Genomic DNA, 25,279 nt, shown 5'->3' with positions numbered 1-25,279 from the left:
TATCTATAACATAGCATTTACACTCAGCATTTTCCCTTTTTGCCTTTGAGCAGTCTGTAAAATGGTCCTGTGGGAGCTTGGTATTTCGAGTCGCTCTCTTGACAGGCTCAACTAAATTTACCTAGAGGGAACTTAAAGGGATACTCCACCCCAAAATGAACATTCTGTCATTAATCACTTACCCCCATGTCGTTCCAAACCCGTAAAATCTTTGTTCATCTTTGGAACACAATTTAAGATATTTTGGATAAAATCCGGCAGGCCTGACTGTCCCATAGACTGCAAAGTAATTTACACTGCGAAGGTACAGAAAAGTATTAAAGACATCGTCAGAATAGTCCATCTGCCATCAGTGGTTCAACCATAATGTTAGGAAGAGACAAGAATACTTTTTTGTACATGAAGAAAACAAAAATAATGACTTATACACCGTAGCACCATTTTGGAGAACATGAGCTGAACGTGGGTAGCATATGCTCTTCTGTGTCAGCCGCGCCACAAGGATACATTTTCTACATCTATTTACGCTTCAATTTGAAAGAAAACAGCACATCCATGTGAAAAGGTATTCTCGTCGCTTCATAACATTACGGTTGAACCACTGATGGCACTGAAGTCTATTCTGATGATGCTTTTCATACTTTTCTGGACCTTGACAGTATATTTTACTTGGCAGTCTATGGGACAGTCACAAGCCTCCAGGTTTTCATCCAAAATATCTTAAATTGTTTTCCGAAGACGAACAAAGCTTTTACAAGTTTGGAATGACATGGGGGTAACAATTTTCCTTTTGGAGTGAGGTATCACTTTAATCTTAAAAAGTCCCGCAAAGACTGCTCAGAAAATTATACTTTCTGGAATTAATGTGTAGTACTTTACAGAGAAAGAACAATACAACTTAAGCCTAGCTCCCTCTGTGCAATTCTGGCCACGTTTTGGTCATCTGGGACAAAAAAAATGTACATCCTACAAGATTCCTATAATCCTAGGCTAAAATCTGTATTCTTTGATTGATGGTTTGACATGTTCACCCACAGCCGATTAATGGCCGTTGTGATCAAATTTTACCTCCAACTAAATTCTGGCAGTGTCAGAAGATTTGGCACACAGTCCTGCAGTGTGACTTCTATGAAAAACATCAAACTGTCTCTGACAAGCCATGATCAGAATTAATGTTAAAGATTTCTTCCATCCACTGTAAACTCCGGAGCTCCCGGCCTCTGCTCATAGAATTTGTGCTATTTTGCCTTGGGTATGATAAACACTGTTTTCATGTTGGTGTGTAGTGGTGCTTACAATATTCTTCTTATATATGCCGCTATTGCCACCGTTCATACTTTTCATGATAACCAAAATTTCAGTCTTGCATGTAATGCAGCTCACAGTCACTGAACATGTATGGGTTGATAATGTAAAACTCTGGACAAGTTTTCTTGCACGCACCCGTTTTAATGTGTCTTGACTGTCAAACAGTCTGAAAGGGATAGTTCACACAAAAATAAAAACTCGGTCTAAGCAAACAGTTGGTAGTAGTTGCCATTGACTTCCATAGTAGGAAAAAAAATACTGTGGAAGTCAATGGCACCAACAACTGTTTGATTACCAGCAATCTTCAAAATATCTTTTATGTTCAACATAAAGCAACTCATACAGATTTGGAACGACACGAGGGTGAGTAAATGATGACAGAATTTCCATCTTTGGGTGAACTATCCCTTAAATGACAACTGAGATCGCACATGACCTGAAAAGTGGAGCGAAAACATTTTTATCACCATCTTGTGGCTGTCATAAAGTCATAAACCCCGCCCTCTCCATGTAAATGAATGGGACAAACTAAATCAATTTTCACTTCAAATAAATTTTTCACAAAGACAGTTTCCATCATTTTCGGGAGTTATTACCACGCTTGCATATGTTCAGGTGTTTGTTTTACTGATCAGTTTGCTTTTAGTAAATTATTTGATGCTATAAAAACGGGGTGTGGCATCATGATTGTGTGCTTGCGATTGGGTCTGAGTTTGGATGGGACTTTGAGACTCCGCTCCAAATGAATCACTACTGCACAGGCTCGGGCTCCAAATATTGTCATTTTGCAAGATGAAAGCAGCCATACCAAATTCAGTTTCACTTTTCTATTGTGGAAGGAAGAAGAGATGTGTCAATCTTTTTTTTCCCCTTACAGTCTATGGTAAAATCATTTTAAAGTTCAAAATTAACTTGAACTTCTCATTTAGAAATAATGTCGTTGATCCTGAATTTACTTGTAGAATTTAACTGATTATAGTTTGTTTCGTTTTTAAACTTTAGACAAAACAGAATATCATTTTTACCATTTAGCAGTTGTTGGCCATAACACGAACATTATTATCTGCATATCAGCACTGTTCACATCCTTAATCAAAATCATGAAGACCGAAACTATCCTTTTATAATCAGGTGTTTGACACAAGACATACAGTTCTCAAAGGAGATGAAGTTAACTTTTAATTAAAGTACTGAACTGCACAGCAGCTTGTTCTTAAGACCATCTACTTTGGATTGTACAACAGTTCATATTTGTTTATTATATCTGCACTTTGAACAGCTTCCTTGCATCATACTTGGCAATAAGGCACAGTTACTTCCTGCTGATGTTTTCATGAGAAATGTCTAAGTCCACATTACTTCCAGTTTTCACGGTTTCAAGGTGCTGTATGCATTTCTGCGACCATAAATGGATTATTGTTTATTACAATGTAAAAATAAAGTCAATAAGCACAATGTAAAGGGTTACATTTATAGAGCAGATTTATAGACACACAAATTTCTTTACAGTGCTAACATTTTTCCTTTTGAAACAGGAAATAAAGAAAGAAAAAATAAAGTCCTTTCCTGTTTCAGTAATGTCTAAGCTTCATGTGCGACTTTTGGTTAACATCCTATATCAAGAATCATTCAATACCTTTATACCTATATATACAAACACCACTAATGGAAAAAAAAAATCCAATACTGCCTTCCAAAAGCTTTTATGAGCACCCGAAAAAACACTGATCAACCTCTAAGGTGTAAAGCTAACTGACCAGGGCTAGAATTTTTTATTTTGTTGAGTTTTTAAATCCAAATATCTCTGAAGTTATTTTATAACACAATCTGCAAACTTGTTTAAGGGGATAAAATACTCAACTTACTTAACCGCTGCGGAGGCAATGATGCCTCCAGTCTGTAAGTTACTCCTGAATGATACTTGTGCTTGCAAAAGACAGTATGGATTAGGGCTGGACGATTAATCGAAAAGTAATCAAAACCGAAATTCATAACCTCTAACTGACGTAATTTTCCCATGTCGGTTATTTCGGTTTTTTAATCCTGTTAACACTTCCCCCTTAAAAGCATACTAGCGCGTCTGTAGCCACATGACTCTGCCCCGTCCAGTGGCATAAAAGCAAAACATGGAGGTGAACACCGGTTCAACACATAGTGATGGCGCGTGAGCGGTGAGCCTTCACTAAACTTTGTCAGTTGTATTTGTTTTATGGTTTGGACATTCAAGCGATTAGATGATCGGATGTGTATTATTATATCGACCATGTTCGCGCAGCTGCATTGTGGCACAAACACTCATAAACAGTAACTGTGAAGATCGCTCGCACAGAGGAACACAGAAACTAGTTGTCAGCGCTGTCCTGTGATTTATCACTAAAGTAGCTTAGAATCTCAAAACTTATTATAGCATGTTTGTGTGAAGCGCACATGAAGCACGAGCGCGTGCATAGAGAGCAGCGGTAGGCGGTCACACTGCAGGTTCCCGGTTTGTGTCCGTTCTCGGACTGTTCTGTGCATTTCATCTGTAGAAAAGGTTGTTCCGAGTCGAAACTACGGTACAGAAGACTACATCAGTATATCATCATAAACGCAGGCGTTTTTGTCTTACGTGAACATAAGCAGATGAGAAAGAAAACACAGATGTGCAGTATTTTTGCTTAAAGAGACAACAGCCTAATAAACGCGCTGACTGTCATTAATGTTAATCAAAGATCAAAAGAAAATCATTCACTGATCTTGACTGAATAGATTTAATAACTTTACTTGATTCATCATTTTATTTATAAAAAGAAAACTATGTAGTGTTTTTCAACTTTTAATTACAGTTTCTGTACCTGAAATTTTGTTTAGTTGTATTTATTTATGATATTGCTAATTGATTTGTTTGTTCCTATCTTATTACTGACTGTTTACTTTTCTTTAACACTTTAATATTTGAAATTTATACTAATTTAGTTGTTTTTGCTATGGTATTTTTTTTAATCACAGGCAAAATTCCTCTTGCAGTGTTTTGTAGGCTGCTGATTTTTGCTCATGTTATTCAGCTGCAACAGAATGCTTTGTAAAAATGTTTGACATCTAAATGTTTGACTTCATTTTTTTTATATTGGAATTTTTATCTTATTGGAATCGAAACTACGAATCGATAAGAATCGGAATCGATAAAATTCAAACGATACCCAACCCTAGTAAGAAATGTTACGAACATAGATAAAATAACTGCTGATCATATTTACAGTACATACCTTGTCAGTGAACTATGAGGGCAAAAAAAAAAAAAAAAAACGGAAACAAAATAATCGTTCATTAATCGTAATCGAGGTGAAATGTTCAATTAATCGAGGTTTTGATTTTAGGCCATAATCGTCCAGCCCTAGTATGGATGTACACGTGCAAAGATAAAAGGAGTTGTGCTGAGGGTGCAGGAAAGTTTCCACACACCCACAGAAGCTTACAGAGCCAGATGATAATGGAGTGGGGTGAAAGGTGACACCTACCTTACCGAATCCACAGAGAGACACAAGAGAGAGTGTTTTATACTGCTCCGGGAAGCCACTTTGGACAGCTAAAAACCAGCTCAGATTGAGGCGCACAAATCAGATCAATTGGGTGAATAAAGATCAATGAAGAACTAAATGTGTGAGCACACAATGAGACTGACAAATAAAGATGACAATTGAGCCATAAAAATAAGCATGTGCTAGAAGTCTGACTAAATGTGTTCCTTGAACTTTGTGAAGTAGTCTATTATTTGATCACACACCTTGAAGTCAACATGAAATGTTGTTTTATGGGTTAAAAATCATTTGTTAATAGGCCTATAAAATTCGAGTGATATGACAATTAGAGATAAGACTGTACAGAAACTGAAATCTACTTGCTTATACACACTATATTCAGTCACGCAATGCTGATATTAACATTAACAATTTGAGAATGAAGTATAAACAATAATAACAATTTGCACGGTTTGATGTGATATGAGCTAATTTAGATTAAATCACTCAGTTGGTAGTGCGATTTATTGTAAATAACTCAGTTGGTCAGAACAAACGTGGCAGACTTGTGAAAATGTCTGGTGAAAATGCTTATTTGGGTCATATATTCCAAGATGTAGGCTAGAATCTGTTAGTGCAAAGTACAAAATCCACACTGGTGTGGTGACTGACTGCCACACATAGGCCTAATCCATCCTAAAAACATTATGCCGGAGCACAACCCATGCAGGGAAGCTCGTTCCGCACAAGCTGCAATTGCAGGTTTTCAAACAGGGATGGCGACAAAGAGGCAAAACTTTGAACAATACTACATTACATCTCAAAATAACTAGCTATTGTTACACTGTGAATGCACAAAATTGTAATGCTGGACATATAGCAATAAGGTATGAAAAAATACATCTGAATGGGCACATTCCCATCTCTATTACTATGACAGAAGAGGGGACAAAAAGGCATCTGTCTGAAAACAGATGGCACAACTATAGGACCATAACAACAACATCCATCATATTAAGGCTGCAATGTCGGTTGAGGTAAACTAAAATTAGCTATTTATATGTTACTGATGATTCCTGCTTGTGAACATTTTTGGGTCAACTGTGTAGCTTTAGGAGATTGGCTAAACAACCACCAACCCGATTTAAAAAGGAAACTTCCAGTGTTTTCAATCTGGCCCCTTAAAAGCACTTTTATTAAAACATTACATATATTTTATATAATAACTGGTACTTATGTACTGGTAGTTTTAAACAAATATATAAAAATAATCAATCAATCAATAAAAAGTTCAAGCATTGTACAAAGTAAGAAAGGTAATGAAACTGTGAATTAAGGGTGTTAAGGGTGAGCTGGAGTGTGCTGGGTCTGCACAGCTAAATAAATACTCTTTAAAATAATAATATTATGATTAATATAGACATATGACGAGACCATGTGATTTATTTTGTTACAAAGTTGTGTCCAGATCACTGCTTGCTATAACTACTAGGATGAAAGGTAGGAACCCTTCTAAAGGGCCACAGGATCAGGAGAGCAACAATTTTAAAATAACTTATTTTACTGCTACTTTTTTTTTAATTACAAGAACAAAATTCAATAATACCTTATTAAAATTATGGCTAGTATCTTTTTAATTACTAACTGATACATATTCATTAGTATTTTTTTTTCTTCGCTAATTGTGACAATCCCAAATGTTTTCAATACAAGTAACGTTGCAATGTAGTGACATTTAAAAATTGTACATTATAGAAACTAGGCAAATACTAACAAAAGAAATGTTATAATATATAGTTACAGTCAGATTAGTAACGAGTTACTTTTACTTCGTTACATTTACTTCGTTTCATTTACTTGAGTATATTTTTGGGTAACTAATACTTTTTTGAGGATATTTAAAGATGGGTACTTTTACTCTTACTTGAGTAAATTTTTTGGAAAAAATAATTACTTTTACTTCATTACTGTGGGTGACGCTCCTCTCGTTACTTTATCTTAATGCAATAAATGTTAGAAATGCTTCAAATTATTCCAAACACGTCGTCTACTTTTCTCTGGACAATGAGCGATGCTCATTCGCGAATGATTCATTCTTTTGAGTCAATTTTGTTCAAAGGCTTGATCAAACCAATTGGCAAATGAGTGAATTGGTTCATGAATCAGTTTGAATGATTCGTTCAGTTTCCTGCCGCATGCGCTGAGCGTCTGAAGCGGTTCACTCAGAGTTGTAACATTTAAGAACAGAAAGAGCGTTGAAGAGGTGGCTATGGAACTGCACTGAATTGAAAGCAATGTGCAAAGTCTTTTATTTGCTAGCGACGAAGATCTTTATTAGATGAACACCACATGCGCTGTCTACGGTTCGACAGGTATAACTTTATATAGGTATAACTCGATTACAGTACACGATACCACTGTGACATTAGTTTGTTGTTAGTGTGACTTAGAAGGGAGCCAAGTTGAATGCAGTTTCCAAAAGACAAAAAATAGCTGATTAATATTTTATTAATATTAACACAATCACATCGGCGTGAGAACGCTCAGTGAGTCATATCATCAGCTGCTAAATTCAGATCTGTGTTCGCTGGCTGGCACTGAGCCAGAGATAGATGTGTTTTTAAAACGCTGCACATTATAACCAATCACACACGATTCTGTTGAGCTTTTGAATGCAACCAATCAAAGGATATGAGTCATCGCTAAAATACATTTACATTCACATTTAATATAAAGTCAGTCGTATTAAAAATATGTTATGGCATGACACCTATATCTGTTAATTAAGTAAACAGACAGGGTTTTATAATAAATTACATAATTAGGCTACTTTGACCATCGCATATTATCATTATTAACAATCTATGAAAAGTGAGAATCGAGATATTTCATTATATAGTTCATGTGTCTGGGAATGTTTCTAATAAAAATGAAAAAAATAATAATAATAATGCTTAATAATTTGCCTATATGCTGTTGTGGCTGCTGTGTCACATGACGACCCCCATATGCCTAGACACAATTTATTATGATATTTCCACAATATTTACGCTTGCAGAAATATACTTCTGCGAGCAGACAGAAGAAGATCCGTCAATGTGCATTTGGTTCGTTATGTTATGTTATCGTTCGGTAACTTAGCGGTCATGTGAGGAGTTTTCTCTCTTCTCTGTGTCAAAGGTTATTTATACATATATAATACATACTTTAAAATATAATTTATTTCGTGATGCAAATCCGAATTTTCATCAGCTGTTACTCCAGTTTTCAGAGTTATGATCCTTCAAAATATAATTCTAAAATATTGATTTATTACTTTTTTGTTTTGGTGCTTAATATTTTTTTGGAACCCGTGACATTTTGTTTAGGATTATTTGATGAATAGAAAGATAAAAAGAACATCATTGATGGTAAATCAACATATTGGAATGATTTCTGAAGGATTATGTGACAATGAAGACTTGAGTAAAGGCTGATGAATATATATATATTTATACACAGACACATACATACAATACATACATTTTATCTATATATCTAAATAAAAATAGGCTCAGTATATATGACCCAAAGTAACTAGTAACTAACTAATTGAGTAGATTTTTTATCCGATACTTTTTTTACTCTTACTCAAGTAACTATTCAGACTAGTACTTTTACTTGCGTAAATTATTTCTATAAGTACTTTTACTTTTGTAGTTTTTGGGTACTCTACCCACCTCTGGTTACAGTAAAACTATACTCATGATGTGTCAATTACATTCATATCACCCATCCTATTAATACCCTATTAATTACTAGTACTTATTTAGTTAGTCATAACTACTGAAATCTAGTATCTTTTCCAGGTTTTATAATGATAATTAGAATAGACACCAGTATCAGTTAATTAGATCTATATTGCAAAACTACTAGTAATATTTAAAACTTTCTAAAAAATTGTAACTATAAAGTAGCAATTCTAACTAGCCATTTTATACAAGAAGTGTAAAACATAAAAAATAAATAAGAATTGTTACTAGTGACATCTGTCATAGTTACTAATATCTCCAAAACACAAAAAATACAGCAATAACTGGACCACATAGTAGTTGGAGGCAAGCAGATAAAGCTGATAAAATTATAAAATCTACAATATGTTACCAATACCATTACTGTAATTACTAGTATGGCTATAACTACATAGATATTAAACTAAAAAAAAGTTACTAGTTATTATTGGATTGCTTAATTTTGAAAAATACTAGAAAACATCAAAACATGCTAGTAAATACTTCAGTCCTTACAAATAAGCTGTCGAAGGCTGCCATACTGGGTGACTTGTAATGAGAAAAGTAACAAATATAAAACAGATGCCAATTTAAAAAAAGAAAATGGTATCATGGCGAGCTGCTGTCAGAGGGTTAACTACAGCCTCAACTCCGTGGCTGTTCATCTCCAGACTCCTTTAGACCTTCTTAACATTAAAACGCACAGAAAAAAGTTCCCTCGCCACCAACCCTGCCCTGAACCAGTGGCAGTCATCTTTCCGTTTAACCCACGGCGGGGCCCGGTCTCGGCTCAGCTGTGGGGTAAAGCACCGATTTAAATTGGGGCACGTCGTATTTCACCCAAAGGTGACACTCGAAGGCACTCAAACCTCAGCTCATGTGCCCGACTCGGTCGATGCGCCACTCTCGCGTATTAAAGCGACCAGGCTCGGTCAACAGCACGCGTGGCCTCGCCAAAGCCCTAAAAGCAGATTTCCCGGTGTCCGAAGATCATACTTACTGCTGACTTTCATGCTGCCGAATCCCGACGGCTGCGGCACTGGCTTGCAGCTCTCTGCGAAGGAGGTGGTTCTGGGCCGACCAGACATTTTCCGATCCGAGATCCCACGCGTCTCTCAGAGTAAAATACGCTCGGTTGTCTTGAACAAATCCGTTTCGACCCACGGCAAACAGTTCTCCTCCGACTTAAATAATAAGGAAAACGGTGCGAAAGCAACCCGGCCGTCCGCGATCGGTTTCTTCAGTGAGCTCTCATGTGCTTTCAGATCATTTTCCTCGGGGTCGCTTTTCTGTGGCTATCGGTGTCGTCTTCAGGGATGAAATCTCAGATAAATTCGCTCGTGAATTAAGGATCATGAAATTGGCCTCTTCCCAGTTTCCCTCGAAACAAAAACCCACCGATCCTCGTCTCTTGTTTTCTCTCTGACTGGAACAGAGATTTACACAAACAACACAGTCCGTGTCTAAAATACCCTCACGACGCTGAGAAACTTAAGTGGTTTTTCATCACCATTCAGTATTTTTCATATACTGAGGTGGAGACCCAGCGATTCTGTGGCACCAGCCATGGCGGCTTCCTTGCTCTAACCAACGATACTGAGAATTTCCCAATTGCCCAATTTCAAGACTGCTATCCTCCTCGACCCACTTAACTCCATGCACACGGAGGAACAAATAAGAAATCCAAAATATACACGGGTGATGCAAGAAACGAGCCCAAACGCGCGGTTCCGAAAGGAAACGGTGTATCAGAAACCTCACGGTAATTCAGAAATGTCCTTTTTTATTTCTTCTCCGTCGGTCTGTGCTCGTTCTCTTTGTCACTCAGACCGAAGAACGTAAACTGCGCTGTGTGCGCAAGAGTTGTGATAGAGTTGAACGGGAGCACAGATGGGGTTACGCCACACCGCTGCGTCAGGAATCGGAAAAATGTGAACGCGCAGGAAGGCCTGGGGAGGTCTGAGCCAGCCAATCCGGCGGCGTTCCTTACGGATGGGCGGGGCGTTGGCGATACACTCAGCCAATCGAATGCTTTTGTCCGCAGAACACATGGCGTAATTTCCCAATCTGTCAGGGTTCTGCAGCCGTGGATGACGCGCTGAAATCGACGCGGGCGCGTGGAACGACTGATTGTGAAATCACCCAATAAGCGCAACCGAGGAAAAGAAACGGACCAATCGTGAAGAAGCACCAACGGCGCAAAAGTAACCAGGCTGCACTGTTGCTAGTCAATCCATAGACATCATGAGTCAATCTATTCCGCGCCATTGGTACAGTGTCGTTTTCAAATCACTCACATCTATTTTTTTATTATAATTACTTAATTAGCGTGTCAGCGTAATGTGTCTACCCACATGAAAAAATACTTAAGTAATTTATAGTATAGTGTTTTTTAACTATACTATAACTTACTTGAATTAATTCGTTGTGGTAATATTAAATTTGCTGTGGTAATAATATTATTGTAATAAAAAATAAATGACTAATATATTATACACTACAGTTTACTCTAGTAAAAAACAAAGTATTACAGTATTTAATTTATCAGTTCACATAGTTAATACTATAGTATGCTGTTAACAAAGTGTTGTAAATACTATAATATACAGTATACACTTATACACGTATACACTAAATATGGTTAAAAAAAACACTATAGTATTTACTATAAATTACTATAGTATTTTTAATGTATGGCCTTTTTAGCTATAAAAAATCATATTTTCTAAGTTAAATATTTTATTAAAAGAGTATAGTATTAAATGAGATTCAAGCTCAGCCACTTTATGTATTTTAACTTGTATATTTACACAGGAGAATTAAAAAGGATACAATAATAATAATAATAAAAAGTCATTGCAGTTTCATGTAGAATTGAATGTGTAGCTACTTCAAAGTTAGAACCTTAATAGCCTTTCCTTTGCAACACTATTTTACAATCCTACTAAATAATTTTCTAACCCGAAAGACAAAATAATTTTCGTCCAAATTATACTCCTTTTTGTCCAGTAGGTATTCTTGGGTCAGCAAGACTGTTGTCTGGCAGTGAATGTGCATCTTGTGCTGAAAGAGAGGGGATGCTGTAACGGCACAATGCTAAGACAGCAGAATTACTGTGATCTTTTACTATTGCTCTGGTTAAAATACTGCTATGTCATTTACAAGTTTGTCTGGCTTTTACTTAAAAGCAGTTCCATTTGCATTTTCATGGAACACCTAAAACATGTTCTGTTCACACTGTCTGACATTACAGATGTAGGGCAGTTTTAAAGGCTTAAATTAATGGTTTATCAATAGCTGAGTTTTGAGTATGAGTTTGGTAATTTCATTATACTTTTATAGTAAATACTGAATTTGATTAATGACGATCGTACCATGTTGGCTTTGTCCTTTGACTGGTGTACAATCAGGAAAACTATTTACTGGGGCATTGCTAAATAAGTTCTCTGCTATTAATTTTTTTCTTTTTGAATCTGACGGCTTATGCGTTAGAAAAGTGTTAGAAGGTTGTTATTTAACTTTTTGCTTTTACAGCAGGGAAGTATAAATATTCTAGTGCAAGGATGATGTACATAACACAATAATGTTTCAGCTAAAAATGATTGCACATTCCTGCAGTGGGCTTGCATAACATTGCATCTAACATAATTGCTTATTTACATTTTATAGATGGGCAGATTCTCCCTTTCCCCCGGGCATCAACATAATTGTGGTTTAGATCGACATTGCAATGTTTCATTTGCAACCATTTTACTGTATACATCCTGAATGTTTCACAATGTCTGTGCTACTTTCTGCTACCACTCTTTTCTGTGATGTGATCTTCCTGCTTTGAGCACATTTTACAATGATGTTTCACAAATAGCCCTACATCTGCAATAGAACAAGTGATGCAAGTAATGCAAGTTGCAGTTTTCTTTTTTCCTTAATGCAAATTCTTCCTTGGGCAGGTTTAGATGCGTGTTTGCACACATGCACAGATGTATATACTGTTGTACACACTTTTATTCACATGCACAAACAATGATAAACACATCTTTCATTCAGTCTCAGTATGCTTATGCAATCATGTTCATGTATTTGTAGATGCTCAGTCCTTTCAAAGAGAGATTACATAAAAAACTTATTCAAAGAGAAAACGTTTACAAGAGGGACACAGAGATATAAACACATTCACATACACTAAAATATTTACATAAATGCAATATATGCAAAAAATAATTCAGTTTCTGTTTGAAGAAATAACATGATGCATGCTGCTCAGGTTCTTTAGTCATATTTCCTCTTTAGAGTTTAAATTAGATAAATAAGGAGATAAACAAATATATAATAGCCTTGGTAAACATTATTGTTTATAAAAAAATCCACACACACACACACACACACACACACACACACACGACTAACCAAAAATAAATACTATAAACAGACTAACTAAACTAAAGCAACGACTGTGTAAAGATGTATGTAGCACAAAATAAATCATTTTAATATTGCAAGAGAAGGATTTATCAATGGGAAAGATATGATTTCTATGATAGCCTTTTTTAATAGCACAGGACTCCAAGAGCTATTTTAAATGATCAAGGAACATAATGAGAATTCAAAAGCAATACAAAACAAATTAAAAGCTAACTTCACAGCTGTTTGTTTTCATTTTGATCATGTACATTTTGACAGTTTTTGCATTGGAATATGTCCTCCTGATTTAATCTCTCTTTTAAGCTGCACAGTGTTTCTAAATAAATTAACGTAATTAGGATTTTAAAAATCAGTCATATAACCCATGGTTTCGAATTACATTTTTTAAAAAGAGTATGGATATTCCTGAAACTAAATAATAATAGCTTTATTGAAGAAATAAGTGTAAACAAAGTTGGTATTGGCTCACTTTCCCTCTCCACTCACTCAAATGGCTCATTTTCATTAGTTATGTAATCAGAAAAGAGGTAAGCAAGACCACCAACCTAATTTTTTATGACCCAGTACATTATAATTGATATTTTCATTTGCATGATATAAATTTTATGGCTAAAAATCTCAAAAAAATGTTGTGATCAAGTAAACGGAATATGTATACATAAAAATTTCCAAACATATTTTAATAATAACAATAATAATAAAAACACATAATTCCAGACTCAGTTTGACATCTGAAAACCTGAACTAAAAATTAAAAAATAATAATAAATACTGACCTTGACAGAGTTGTCTCTGTCATATCCTTTCCTATTTTTATGATTTAGTTAAGTAATAATTAAAAGAAAATTCTAAACGAATTTTGCCATTAATAAGACTATTAGATATTCTTTACTTTAGACACCACCAAAAAATATAATTACATTTTATTAAACATAAGTTTTACATAGAATAGGTGTATTTAAGTGCATTTTTTAATGTAAAAGACTGGTCAAAAGTTCGGAATAGGATTTTTTTTATTAATCTATGTGTCTAATTGTTTTCTATTTTAATATATTTTAAAATGTAATTTATTCTTGTGTTGGCAAAGCTGAATTATCAGAAGGCATTACTTCAGTCTTCAGTGACACAGGATCCTTCAGAAATCATTCTAATATACTGATTACATTAGTACTATTTGAATTCTATTTCTGATAAATACGTTTAAAAATATTTTTTCAAAAGAATGCAGCCCTGCTGAGCATAAGAGACTTCTTTCAAAAAACACACACACACACACACACACAAACAGATAGTCTATATCTGAATAATTTAATTAGGTCCAAACAAAACAAAAAGAGCATCATGTCAAATACAACTTGTGGATGTGCAGTCTGTTCAGACAAAGGTTGGTTTAACGTCCACTTTAAAGTTCACAACCGGATGTGCTGAGTGGTAGAAGTCCTCATCCTCGCTGTCAGAGGTCCCTGAGGTGAGGCTGTCTGTGGAGTCGTAGGGGTGATGACAGGCTCCGCAGTAGGGCCGCTGGTAGTAACAGTAGTCCTCTGAGCTGCTGGAGTCAGAGTCTGAGTAGTCATATGGCTCCTCTGAGTGTTTAACCCCCTCTATCAGGCCAGCAGAGGCAGGCTGAGGAACCTGTCCCATGAAAGGCATTATGGAGCATTTGTGAGAAGAACATTCCCAACTCTCCTGTCCCGAGCCACATCGTGCCTGTGCCTTTTCATCCCTTCTCCTCCTCCTTCCCTCATGCCACAAGTCAGGTCTTTGAGAGCCATCGTCCCTCAACTTTTCATGGTCCATTAGTGCTGATGCCCTTCTGCGCCCTGGAGGAACCGAGCCTGGAAAATAGTAAGGGGGAGGTCCACCTCTCGAGGAGTGAAAAGGAGGTCTGCGTTTACGCATGAGATAGGGTGAGATGGTGGGGAAGAAGAACTGTAGAGGAGATTGAGGTGAAAGTGCCGTGTTCAGTTCATCCGGATTGAGGTCAGGTGATTTGACGGAGTTGCTTATGGCATCCACACTCAGGTCCTGCAAGATCTCCTCTAGCTGCTCATTGGTTACAAAACCCAGTCGTCCTGTTGGTGACATGGCAGGAAGCTCAACAGAGGCCGATGGCACTGTAGACTCTACCTGAGGTGAACTACATAGAGCGGGACCAAGTGGAGAGGAACCCTGGGCTGTATAGTCTTGATCTACAGACCCATCTAGTGGCTTCTCCGAAATCTCTTTTCCAAGACCTGAGTTTCTGAGATTGTTCATAGTTGTAAATGGATCTTCTGTGCTTTCATTCAGACTTACAGCCCAAGAGACCTCATTAGAAGGGACATCTTGAGGAGATGAATACCTCAGGTGTGATGGTGAAGACAGAGGAACTTCTGAAGCTACTGCACCTTCAGGGGATGTTTGCTGTGAGGTAATGTGAGCATGAATCGGTGGAGGAGGTACATAGGGAGGTGGAGAGAGAACTCTGGTGTTAGCAACTTCTGAGTATTTCGTTAGTGTTGGAGAATCAGGAGATACCACTGTGGTTTGGGTGGAGGTGGAGTTGAGGTTCGTGTTGGAGGAGTCCATTTCTACTTCGTCGAAGGGGTGGCTAGCAGTCATCAGTTTGAGCAGCTTGTCCTTGGCATTGTTCACTTGTTCCTGTAGGCTATCAATAACGGCATTCTTCTGCAAATATGGAGGACACATGGGAAAAAGGTTTAAAACTTCATCATTATCTAGAACGACTAAGTAGGTGTATGGTTTAGGTGCCAATTTTACAGGATGTGAGATCACAAAGCGATGGCTTGAGGAAACGCAAAACAAAGGACCTAGCCTCATTCGTGGGGTAGTGACGCAAAACACACTGCTATCCACACCCAACGCTGGAATTCATCATCACTCGCTCACACAATCCAGTAAACGCAGTGTGGACAAAACTAGTTCCATCATTTTACTCAGAGCAGTGTAATCAAATTAACTCAGAGATTTTGTGTTGGCTTGAAAAAAATCATTTAAACCAAGACCTATCTCTAAATGCAAGTCCTCTTATCTGTCTGTCTGTCTGTCTGTCTGTCTGTGGCTGTCTGTCTATGTACACAAAATATTATGTATTCAAAGTGCTCTACACAATCCCAGCCAAGAAATAAGGGTCTTATTTGGCAAAACGATCTGTCATTTTGTAAAAAAACAAACAAACAAAAAAACAACAACAACAATATATATACATACACACACACACACACACACACACACACTTTTTAACCACAAATGTTTGACTACTTAATGCGTGAAGTCGCGGACACGCATTGCAGAGCTAGTGCAAGATGAGCATATATATAAATGGAGAAAAATCCTGGAAGGTTTTCCTCAAAAACCTTAATTTTTTTTTTCGACTGAAGAAAGACAAACATCTTGGATAACATGGGGGTGAGTAAATTATCAGGAAATATTTATTCTGGAAGTGAACTAATCATTTAAGATGAAAATAACATCACACATACATCTGAGGATGTGGATAAGCAAAGTTTACTTTGGGCTTCAGGATAGCACATGTCCCTCTAGATTTTTTGGTGTGTAGGCTATAAATGCTAAAAGGAACAAGAGTGAAGTGAAAAGCTTTGCTCCGAATAATGAAGACGTAATAATTATCGTTACCTCATTGATGAGTCTTTTCATGGAGTCATTTTCTCCAAGTAGATAATAGACCTCATCCTCGCTGTACATGGAGTGTGTGGTCTTGCTGGGACTACTGAAGTATTTGGCCATTTGACTGGGGTGAGAGTTTGTCTCCTCTTCAAACTGCCTCCACTGGGTCAGCTAGGGGGAGGAATAACAATGATGAAGATGTAGCTACAGCAAGAGTTTTAAATTATATACATTATAAAATATTCAGTTACTGAATTATTTAATTATTGTGCAGGTTTTTTTGAGGGGGGGGGGGGGTGTTTTCATCAGGCATTATCATTTCTCACTGAGCAAATGTTTTCCCTTTTTGCCAGCCTTTTAACCCTAAACCACACACTCTTTGGTTCTGATCGATCCACAATGAACTGGGGTAATATTACCCAAAATCCAAACAGTCATAAAGAGCCAACATTAGCAGTGTCCTCTCCGTATGAACAGGACACATTGTGTAAACACATTTGACTTACGCCAGGATCTGCCTCTCCTGTGCTAGATTTATAGATTTTTTTGTGTCTCAACATAAGCTTCTAGATTAAGTTAGAAACTCCAGAAACAAAGACTGACTCAGAGTTTGATTGCAAATCACAAGACATTGGCAGTGAATTTATCGGGACGTACTTGAGGGACAAACAGTAGACAATTGATGGCCATTGTGCAGATGAAGATGGCTCCAGACACTACACTGTAGACCACATTGGGCCAGGCGTTCAGGTGAAGAGAGACAGGTACGGCCACAGCGCTCGACATGGTGACCAGACAGACAGCACCTATGATGGTCATAGATTGGTTTACTGGAGGTAAGCTCACATTGCTTGTCAGGCCGGCAAGATATGTGCCGTACAGGAGGAGACTGCCCTGCAAAAGAGCAAAGAGAGTCAGTGTAAGCATTTAAACTGTAATGTAATTCACTCCTATGTAGGCCAAGCTGAATTTTACCTTAAGCACAGAGAGCAAGATTACCCACAGGTCCGAGTAGAGAGAAGAACAGGAGTCCAACTGGGACAGAGAGTAGGATGCGTCCCTTTCTACAACCTGACAAACAAAGAAACAACACAAAATACTTTACATGCCATAAATGATTTGAGCTTGTATCAGTCATCCTTTTAATGGCTCTTCATATACCTCTATATTAAAACAATGGCTGTGAAGCTTCAAAAAATTAAGTATGAATTCCCTTCTTTTAAGAATGACCAAATGAGGCGCTTTTCCTCACACCGAACAATCACATAATGATAAAGAAGGCTTAAAATACAGCACACAGTGGACTACTTCTATAGTGGTGAATTATTTTGTCCATTTTTGAGGATGACAGATATATGTGAAAGTGGATGTACCTTCACCATAGCACTGATAGAGTTTGAGCACTTAATCGGATCCGTCAGACCCCATGCTGCTAGAACAACTACATCCACTAGGACCAGCAGAGCAACCAAACCCATCAGCTGGATGTCTCTAATGATCTGAAACACAAGAGAACAAAGCACCATGGTGAAGCCAGCGATATAAAGCAACGATTCATAGCCTGTTCATGCACAAACATATATCACAGCTCACCACTCTCTTGTCGGGCACACGCTGAGTAAACACTCTGTAGAGCCGCCATGTTTTCCCAAGAATGGGGCCGAACACCAGAGAGCTGCCGATACACAGTGTCCACATCCGCGCCTGAGATGGAAATTAAGATGGTACAGAAAAATGATTCACACCATTTAACACGAGAACAGCTTTTAACTACACAAATCATGACACTCTTTGTTAAACTAAACTTGGAACCTGTTAAAATCCACAATGAAGACAAAAAAAAAACATTTGTTCATCTCTCATCAATTTAAAATAACTGTTTTCTATTTTTAATATATTGTAAAATATTATTTATTCTGGGCTGCTTTTGTTATAAGCAGGTACTTAGAGAAGAGGGTCTTAGTTTTTGAACATCAACTCCATCAGACTACCTAAATAACTCTGTGTGTGTGTGTGTGTGTGTGTGTGTGTGTGTGTGTTTGTTACCTGTAAGACAGCTCTGGATCCTGCTCCTGACAGCAGCGCTCTTTCCTCCACGGCGAATAAGAAGCCGCTGCTGTATGTGAGTACACTTCCACACAGAGTCAGCACATTCAGATTGGGACTGGACATCTTCACTATCCTGTGTCAGAGGTACACAATCAAAATTCAAGCTGCCGGCTAAAAAAAGACCACCTGTAAAGCAAGAAACGAGTTCGAAGTCATTTTTGAGATCAAGAGACTGTGTACCTGTTGTTTTTGAAGCGCAGCGTGAAAATGAGGAAGAAGAGCGAAAGCAGAATCCCGCAAGAGAGCAGCGTCCAGACTGCAGCACGAAGAGCAGGAGACAGCGATGGACTCTGTGCATCCACACCCCGCTAGACACAGACAAACAGCACAATATAATCAATGGATACGCTACTGTCTTTTTTCAAGTTTCTTATGCACACCATGACTGCGTTTATGTGATCAAAAATACAGTAGTGACAGTAATATTGTCAATATTATACATTGTCAGTGTCACACGATCCTGCTCCGGAAACATTTATTATTTTTATTCTTATGTTAAAAACAGTTGTGCCGCTTAATATTTTTGTGGAAATTGTGATATTTTCTTTTCTGGATTCTTTGTTAAATCAAAAGAACAAAATAAGAAAAATACAAAATAGAATCGCTTGTGTGAACTGTTTGTGAATGTAATTGTGACTGTCTCTGAGCGTATGCAGTGGTGGATGGGGGTGAGTGAGTGAGTGAGTGTGTGAATGTACCGCTGCGAGCGCACACAGTCTCTGCAGGACGTCCCAGCCCTGCTGGAGGTTCACTCCGGGGTAGATGAAGCAGACGCCAGACTCACAGTGAGAGCTGCAGTTCAGTCCTGCTTCCATCACTGGCCTGAGCTCGATCTCAATTCATACACACATCCTAAAGGACAGAGAACAGACAACTGTTTAACTAACAAGTCACTGATCTTGACCAGCAGAGGCATTTAATATTTTGTCACTATAAATACAGGAATAAAAATTTACAAAAGATACATTTATAAAAATATAAAAAAATAAAACATTGAACACTCAATGTTGTGTAGTCATAAGTATCAAATGTGTGGGTTAAACAATGATGTGGAATACTTGATTCTGATTGGTCAAATATGCCATTCTGTGCTCATTGTGCAAATTGTGTCATTTTTAATTTGTGTCATTTTTCTAAAATCACTGTTTTTAAATATGTTTTTATAAAAACATACCACAATATTTTAAAAATACTTTAAGAAAATGTATTTAAAATATACTATGCATTAAAATATGCTAAGATTAATTTTAAGTACACTGTAGAAGACACATGATGGCGCTGTCATAGTGTCTTCAGTCTGTAATACAGTCAAAATTAAATCGAATAAAATAGTTACTCTTAGTTTAGCATGTCTTGGCAATTTGTCTTTGTAAAACTGTGAAAAATAGTATGAAATTATCTGTGGTAATTTATGACTTTTACTATATATTTTCCTATTTGTTAGAGAGATGTAAGGCACAGTACAGATACAACCCTCATATAATAATAATAATAATAAGACTGAATTGGAATGAACAATATTCCAGAGAGCCAGTTGATTTATGTGTAAATAGTATTGATAATAATCACAGTAATTCTTCAGTTCACCTTCAGATTTTTGAGATTTGTTCTACAAACATCTGACAGATATACTGAAGCTTTTACACTTTACTAAAACACAAAATGGAAAAATTTAGTTTATACATTTGACGGATATATAGTATATACATAGTCAGTGCATCTAAAGTTTGTATTATTTGAAAAATCTAGAAAAGAAAACACTGTTTGCAAACCCCACAATGTGTACACAAATGAGAAAAGATTTTTTATTTTTCTTATGTTTAATTATATTTTGATACCAGGCATCTCTGAGTTCCCATAAAGAAGCTGTATAAACTTTCGTTTAAAGCATGTTATTGTGCCTAGATTCAGTTCTGAGCACATTTAATATAAGAATATAAGAGATCAGTGAACCGAGCACAGAGACAGAGGTTCCTCCCACGTGACGGTTAACATTAGAACATAAAAAGTACAGGCTCATTCTCCTCTTCATTACATAATTATACCTCTGAAGTTTAAAAACTGTAATCATGTTGATACTCAGTCCATAATGAAAAAAGGAGGGAAAAGCTCAGGCTTTCCTCCACAACACAAAGTTTAAAGAGCAGCAAGCAAGACACTAAATCCACATGGACACATGGACAACTAACTTAGTGTATATATTTATTTGTTAAATTATTTATTAATACTTCTATTCTGTAAATCACACCAATTTTAATAAAAAATAACAATAAGATTTAAATGTTACAAAATATTTATATTTAAGATAAATGCTGTTCTTTTGGACTTTCGATTCATCAAAGAATCTTAAAGAAATGTGTCAGTTCCTCAAAAACACTAAGCAACACAAAAAGTTTGGAGGCCAGTAACATTTTATTTTATTTTATAGAAAGGCATTAATATTTCTTCTCAGTAGGTTCAGTGGGTATTTTTATAAAAGTAACAATAAGACATTTAAAATTTAACAAAATATTTTTATTTCAAATACATTTTTTTTTTCTTTTTATATATATATATATATATATATATATATATATATATATGGTAAGAAATTTACACAATATAACAGTTTTTACTGTATTTTTAGTCAGAAACATGCAGCCTTAGTAAGCATAAGAGATGTTTTGCAAAGTAACATTTACAAAATCTTTCTGACCCCAAACTTTTAAATCATACAGTATATTGAATATTTGTAATTCAAATGTGAAAGCATCATTTGTCACACTACAGGACCTGTAGTAAAGGTAAATGAACTAGTGAAGGTAAAAGGTGTTCAAAATGGTGAAAATACAGAAATGGTGACCGTTTACAGAACCTAAGATATACACTAATGAATCTGAGAGACTGTATTTGTGTCAATATGTTTAAAGTCTGACCTGAAGCCCCACATGAAAGTGTGACTGAGCTTCAGAGTGAATGAAGCAGTGACTGCATGAGCTCTGTGAGTCTATCAGAGAGTGACAGCGTCTGGTTGAAGACTGTCTGTTCAGGGGCTTGCACATCTCCAAGCACCTCACAGACACACGGTTACTAACAAACAAATGTCTCAGGAAGCAGACAGATACAAACCCTGTGCTGTAACACGGCGGGACTGAAATATGAAGTCAAAGCAGAACTTTTAAAAGAGAAAACGTAGTCATCTAAGAGTCGCCCAACACTCATCACTTTCATATACTGATGCAAACCCGACTAGCATATATCCAACACCAATACGCAGTTTCAACATAATAAGAAACAAGAGCTGTAACGTTAGTTTGCTACAGCTGTGTATTTTAATATGGAGGCATCTTTCAAGCAACTACACGTGTAATTTAACATGTGATGCAGGTCTAGGCTAGTCTCAGAAGATATGTGAGACTGAGAATTGAGTCCAAGAGGAAAGAATTCTTAGTTGCAACTTTGCAGACTTGAACTAATGAGTCAAAATGAGTCACGGACTGATGAGCCTCAACCTAGCTGCTGTTTAATACGGAGGCAGCGTGCACTGATTAATATGGAAAAATATATATGTCAACATATCATAAAGTGCATTTGCCATCTAGGCTACTTGTCTTGTCACAGATCTAATATCACACCAAGTTTATCACATCTTTCTGTGAGCAAGTTGTTGTTAGTTATTACTGTTGTAATTAGTGTTCCTGTAGCTCAATTGGTAGAGCATTGCGTAAGGTTGGGGGTTCGATTCCCCGGGAACACATGATAGGTAAAAACTGATAGCCTGAATGCATTGTAAGTCGCTTTGGATAAAAGCGTCTGCTAAATGCATAAATTAAATTTAATTACATTTTAATTTAATTAATGTTTTTGAATTGATTTAGCCGTATTAAATTAAATTAAATACATATTTTAACTTAGATGTCACCATATGAAGCATGTTTTCAATCTGTCTGCCAAAGCATTTTTACAACGCAGTTTTCTGGCACTTTAGATTGTGTCTTTAGGTGTTCAAGATCATCAAAGCATTAGTTTAGGCATTATAGTGTTACTTAAATTAAATCTTCTGAGCTAAAACTTGAATTTATGTGTCAATGACTTTGAAAAGGCTATGCGTTATAAAGTCAGCTGACTTTATAAAACTTTAATTCCTTTTGCAAATGCAACAGCCAAAACAAATCTGGCATTCACATTAAATCCACATCTTTTTTTTAACATCAGATGAGTTTAAACATGCAAGCCTTACGCAGTCAGATTCATGTGACATCTCTTGTCCGGGGTGGTTTGCAAATTCCTGTAGTTCCTTCCTAAACTTGTATTGTCATCTGTCCCAATATAGATCTGTAGTTCACAGTTTCCTGCAGGCACGACCGGCACAGAGAGGCATTTCCGACCATTTTTCACTCTTCAGTTCAGAATGGGGAGATGGTGTAGAGACAGAGCAGAGCCTGTCTCATAACTAGCTCACGACTGGTCAGTTAAGACAGGATAACTAGCACAAAGAGGTCATGTCCGCTTTGCTCTTCAACACAAGCTACACATATACACTGTCTTAGAGTCTGTCTTAGAGAAAACACAGGGCTGTGTCAGATTTATTCCCCTTTGAAGTACACTTATCTCTCATGAAAGATTAAACACTGTATTTAGCTGTTTTGTATTTGAAATAAATGCAGATTCTCGTTTTAGTCATCCCAGTAGGCCTGGGATTTATAGGTAAATAACTAGGCGTACTGTTTAACCTTTTTTTTTTTTTTTTTTTCTCATGCTCTGGAATAAAGTACAGACTTCAGAGAAGTGAATGAGACATTGATGACTGCAGAAAAGCACAGCTAGTGTATTTGAGGATCATATATGAACAATCCCTCACTCTCTTTTAATCCGTTTAGCAATTTAATCTAAGCCGATCAAGCAGTATAAGAATGCCAGTTATTATTGGTTTACCCCCCTCGACCCAACGCCTACTGAGAAGACGACAATAAACCGCGAAATATAATACTACAATTATATTAACTGCGTTCGTTTTATAAGGAAACTTAAATTTACTTAGCTTTCTTTGTTTTGTTTTTCTTAAGCATGCGACTAGGGACGTCCAAATACATAACTTAAATAAAAAAATAAAATAGGCTAGTAATATTAATAGCCTAAGTAACAATATAATCACTTAATTAATAATATTTAATGCAGCTGTTTTATTATTATTTAGCCTAATTTAAATTATTATAAATAGGCCTGCATCGTTTCTCTGGATTACAATCGTGTTTTTGTAAACAAACAAATTTCCAGTTAAATTTAGGTGCAGCATCTGCAACATGAAATCGTTTTAGGGAAACGGAATTGAGCAAACCTGTGATCCATGTGAATGAAAGGTGCTCCAGTCCCGATATCCTCGAGCGGTCCGGTACAAACATCACAAACGATCATCATCGTCATCACCGCAGCGAAAGAAGTCAGGGGTGATCCGAAGACTCGGTCTGGAGTTTAGAGTTTTTGTAGTCTGTTCCATCAAGGATGAACAGCAAAGTGAATGAACTCCAGAAACACTGAGAGGGAGAGGACTGAGTCAGGCACAGAAAGAGAGGAGGAGGCTGGGAGAGAGGGAGGGAGAAAACTCCTTCTGGAAGTGCACTATAAAAACTGGATACGCTAGGTTGTGCCTAATTACTTTTACTTTGGAATAGGTGTAGGCTACTCTTATGAATTCATGTTAACTTTTTTTTATTTTTTATATGCTAGCTATTTTTTACATTAAAATTGCACTGATTTTGTTACTAGGCTATTTTGTGCAATGCAATGTTTATACATTTTAATGTTATAAAACGAGATTACTACTCAGTTAGCCTACTACTTTTGCACTTTATCCAGCTTAAAAGAAGATAGCAGCTGCAGAGTTCATTGTTTTCTGACTTCTCATAACGTGTGTTAGTTGATTTAACTGGGGGTCTCGTGGGACAGGGCGGCGTTTGGGATAGGGTGGACTCTGGAGTAGCTAATCATAAAAACAAAAAATATCATTATACACTTCAGTGGAAAGAAATACAGCCCTGTTTATCTCACTTGCTCCATTACGCAGTAGCGAGACCATGCATGGTAGCAAAGCAGACTTTTTCTTTTCTTTTCTGTCCTATTGTTTTTCTTTTTTTTTTTTTTTTACTAGCGGACTGATGATTTGGGGGCTTGGTGAGTCGGTGACGCGCATATAATAACTCACAGAAACTCAATACGCAATAAGAACCATAAGAGGTTATTACAACTTCACAAGTTTATTGTGTGAGTCTCGTCATGCGTTTAGCTTTGCCTTGGAAAGGAATGAAAAAAAAAGAAAAAAAAACTGTTGGGTGCTTTTTGTTTCTTTAGTCAAACAACAGTAGCCTACAGTATAAACTAGTCCTTTTAGTTCCGTTATCATATTCCATGGGCCAGTTTTGCTACTAAAAATCACATGCAATGCAATTGTCTGTTACGTTTTTTAAATATAATTATTACATTTTATTATTTTAGAAATGTAGAGCACCTCGTGTTTCTGTCAGCGTCAGTTGTGATGGTCACCAGCAGATGTAGCTGTCAGACTCATAC

The 25,279-nt window shown here is 36.7% G+C and overlaps 2 protein-coding genes across 3 annotated transcripts in view; both read right to left on the bottom strand.

The window, feature by feature from the left end:
- LOC132094962 (glycogen synthase kinase-3 beta) overlaps positions 1-10,445 on the bottom strand; it is a 48,269-nt gene extending 37,824 nt beyond the window's left edge. The window contains exon 1 of one of the 2 annotated variants that reach the window (XM_059499665.1): positions 9,576-10,445. In XM_059499665.1, the coding sequence (XP_059355648.1) occupies positions 9,576-9,663 (88 nt within the window). In that variant the 5' untranslated portion in view covers positions 9,664-10,445. The remainder of the gene's footprint in view (positions 1-9,575) is intronic. The other variant, XM_059499666.1, reaches the window with a different exon arrangement.
- A 3,841-nt stretch (positions 10,446-14,286) lies between these two features.
- On the bottom strand, positions 14,287-24,406 carry LOC132094961 (probable G-protein coupled receptor 156). The gene is made up of 10 exons (XM_059499664.1): positions 24,051-24,406; positions 19,432-19,585; positions 18,914-19,041; positions 18,671-18,806; positions 18,218-18,328; positions 17,998-18,123; positions 17,600-17,695; positions 17,282-17,518; positions 16,634-16,795; positions 14,287-15,664 (listed from the first exon to the last, which is right to left on the bottom strand). The coding sequence occupies exons 2-10, from the start codon at positions 19,546-19,548 to the stop codon at positions 14,372-14,374; spliced, it is 2,406 nt and encodes an 801-aa protein (XP_059355647.1). The 5' UTR covers positions 19,549-19,585; positions 24,051-24,406; the 3' UTR covers positions 14,287-14,371.
- Positions 24,407-25,279: the final 873 nt, after the last annotated feature.

This window comes from Carassius carassius, chromosome 19 (assembly GCF_963082965.1).
Source record: "Carassius carassius chromosome 19, fCarCar2.1, whole genome shotgun sequence".
Taxonomy (NCBI): domain Eukaryota; kingdom Metazoa; phylum Chordata; class Actinopteri; order Cypriniformes; family Cyprinidae; genus Carassius; species Carassius carassius.
The sequence above is the reverse complement of the archived record's forward strand: the minus strand, read 5'-3'. Positions and strand labels throughout refer to the sequence as shown.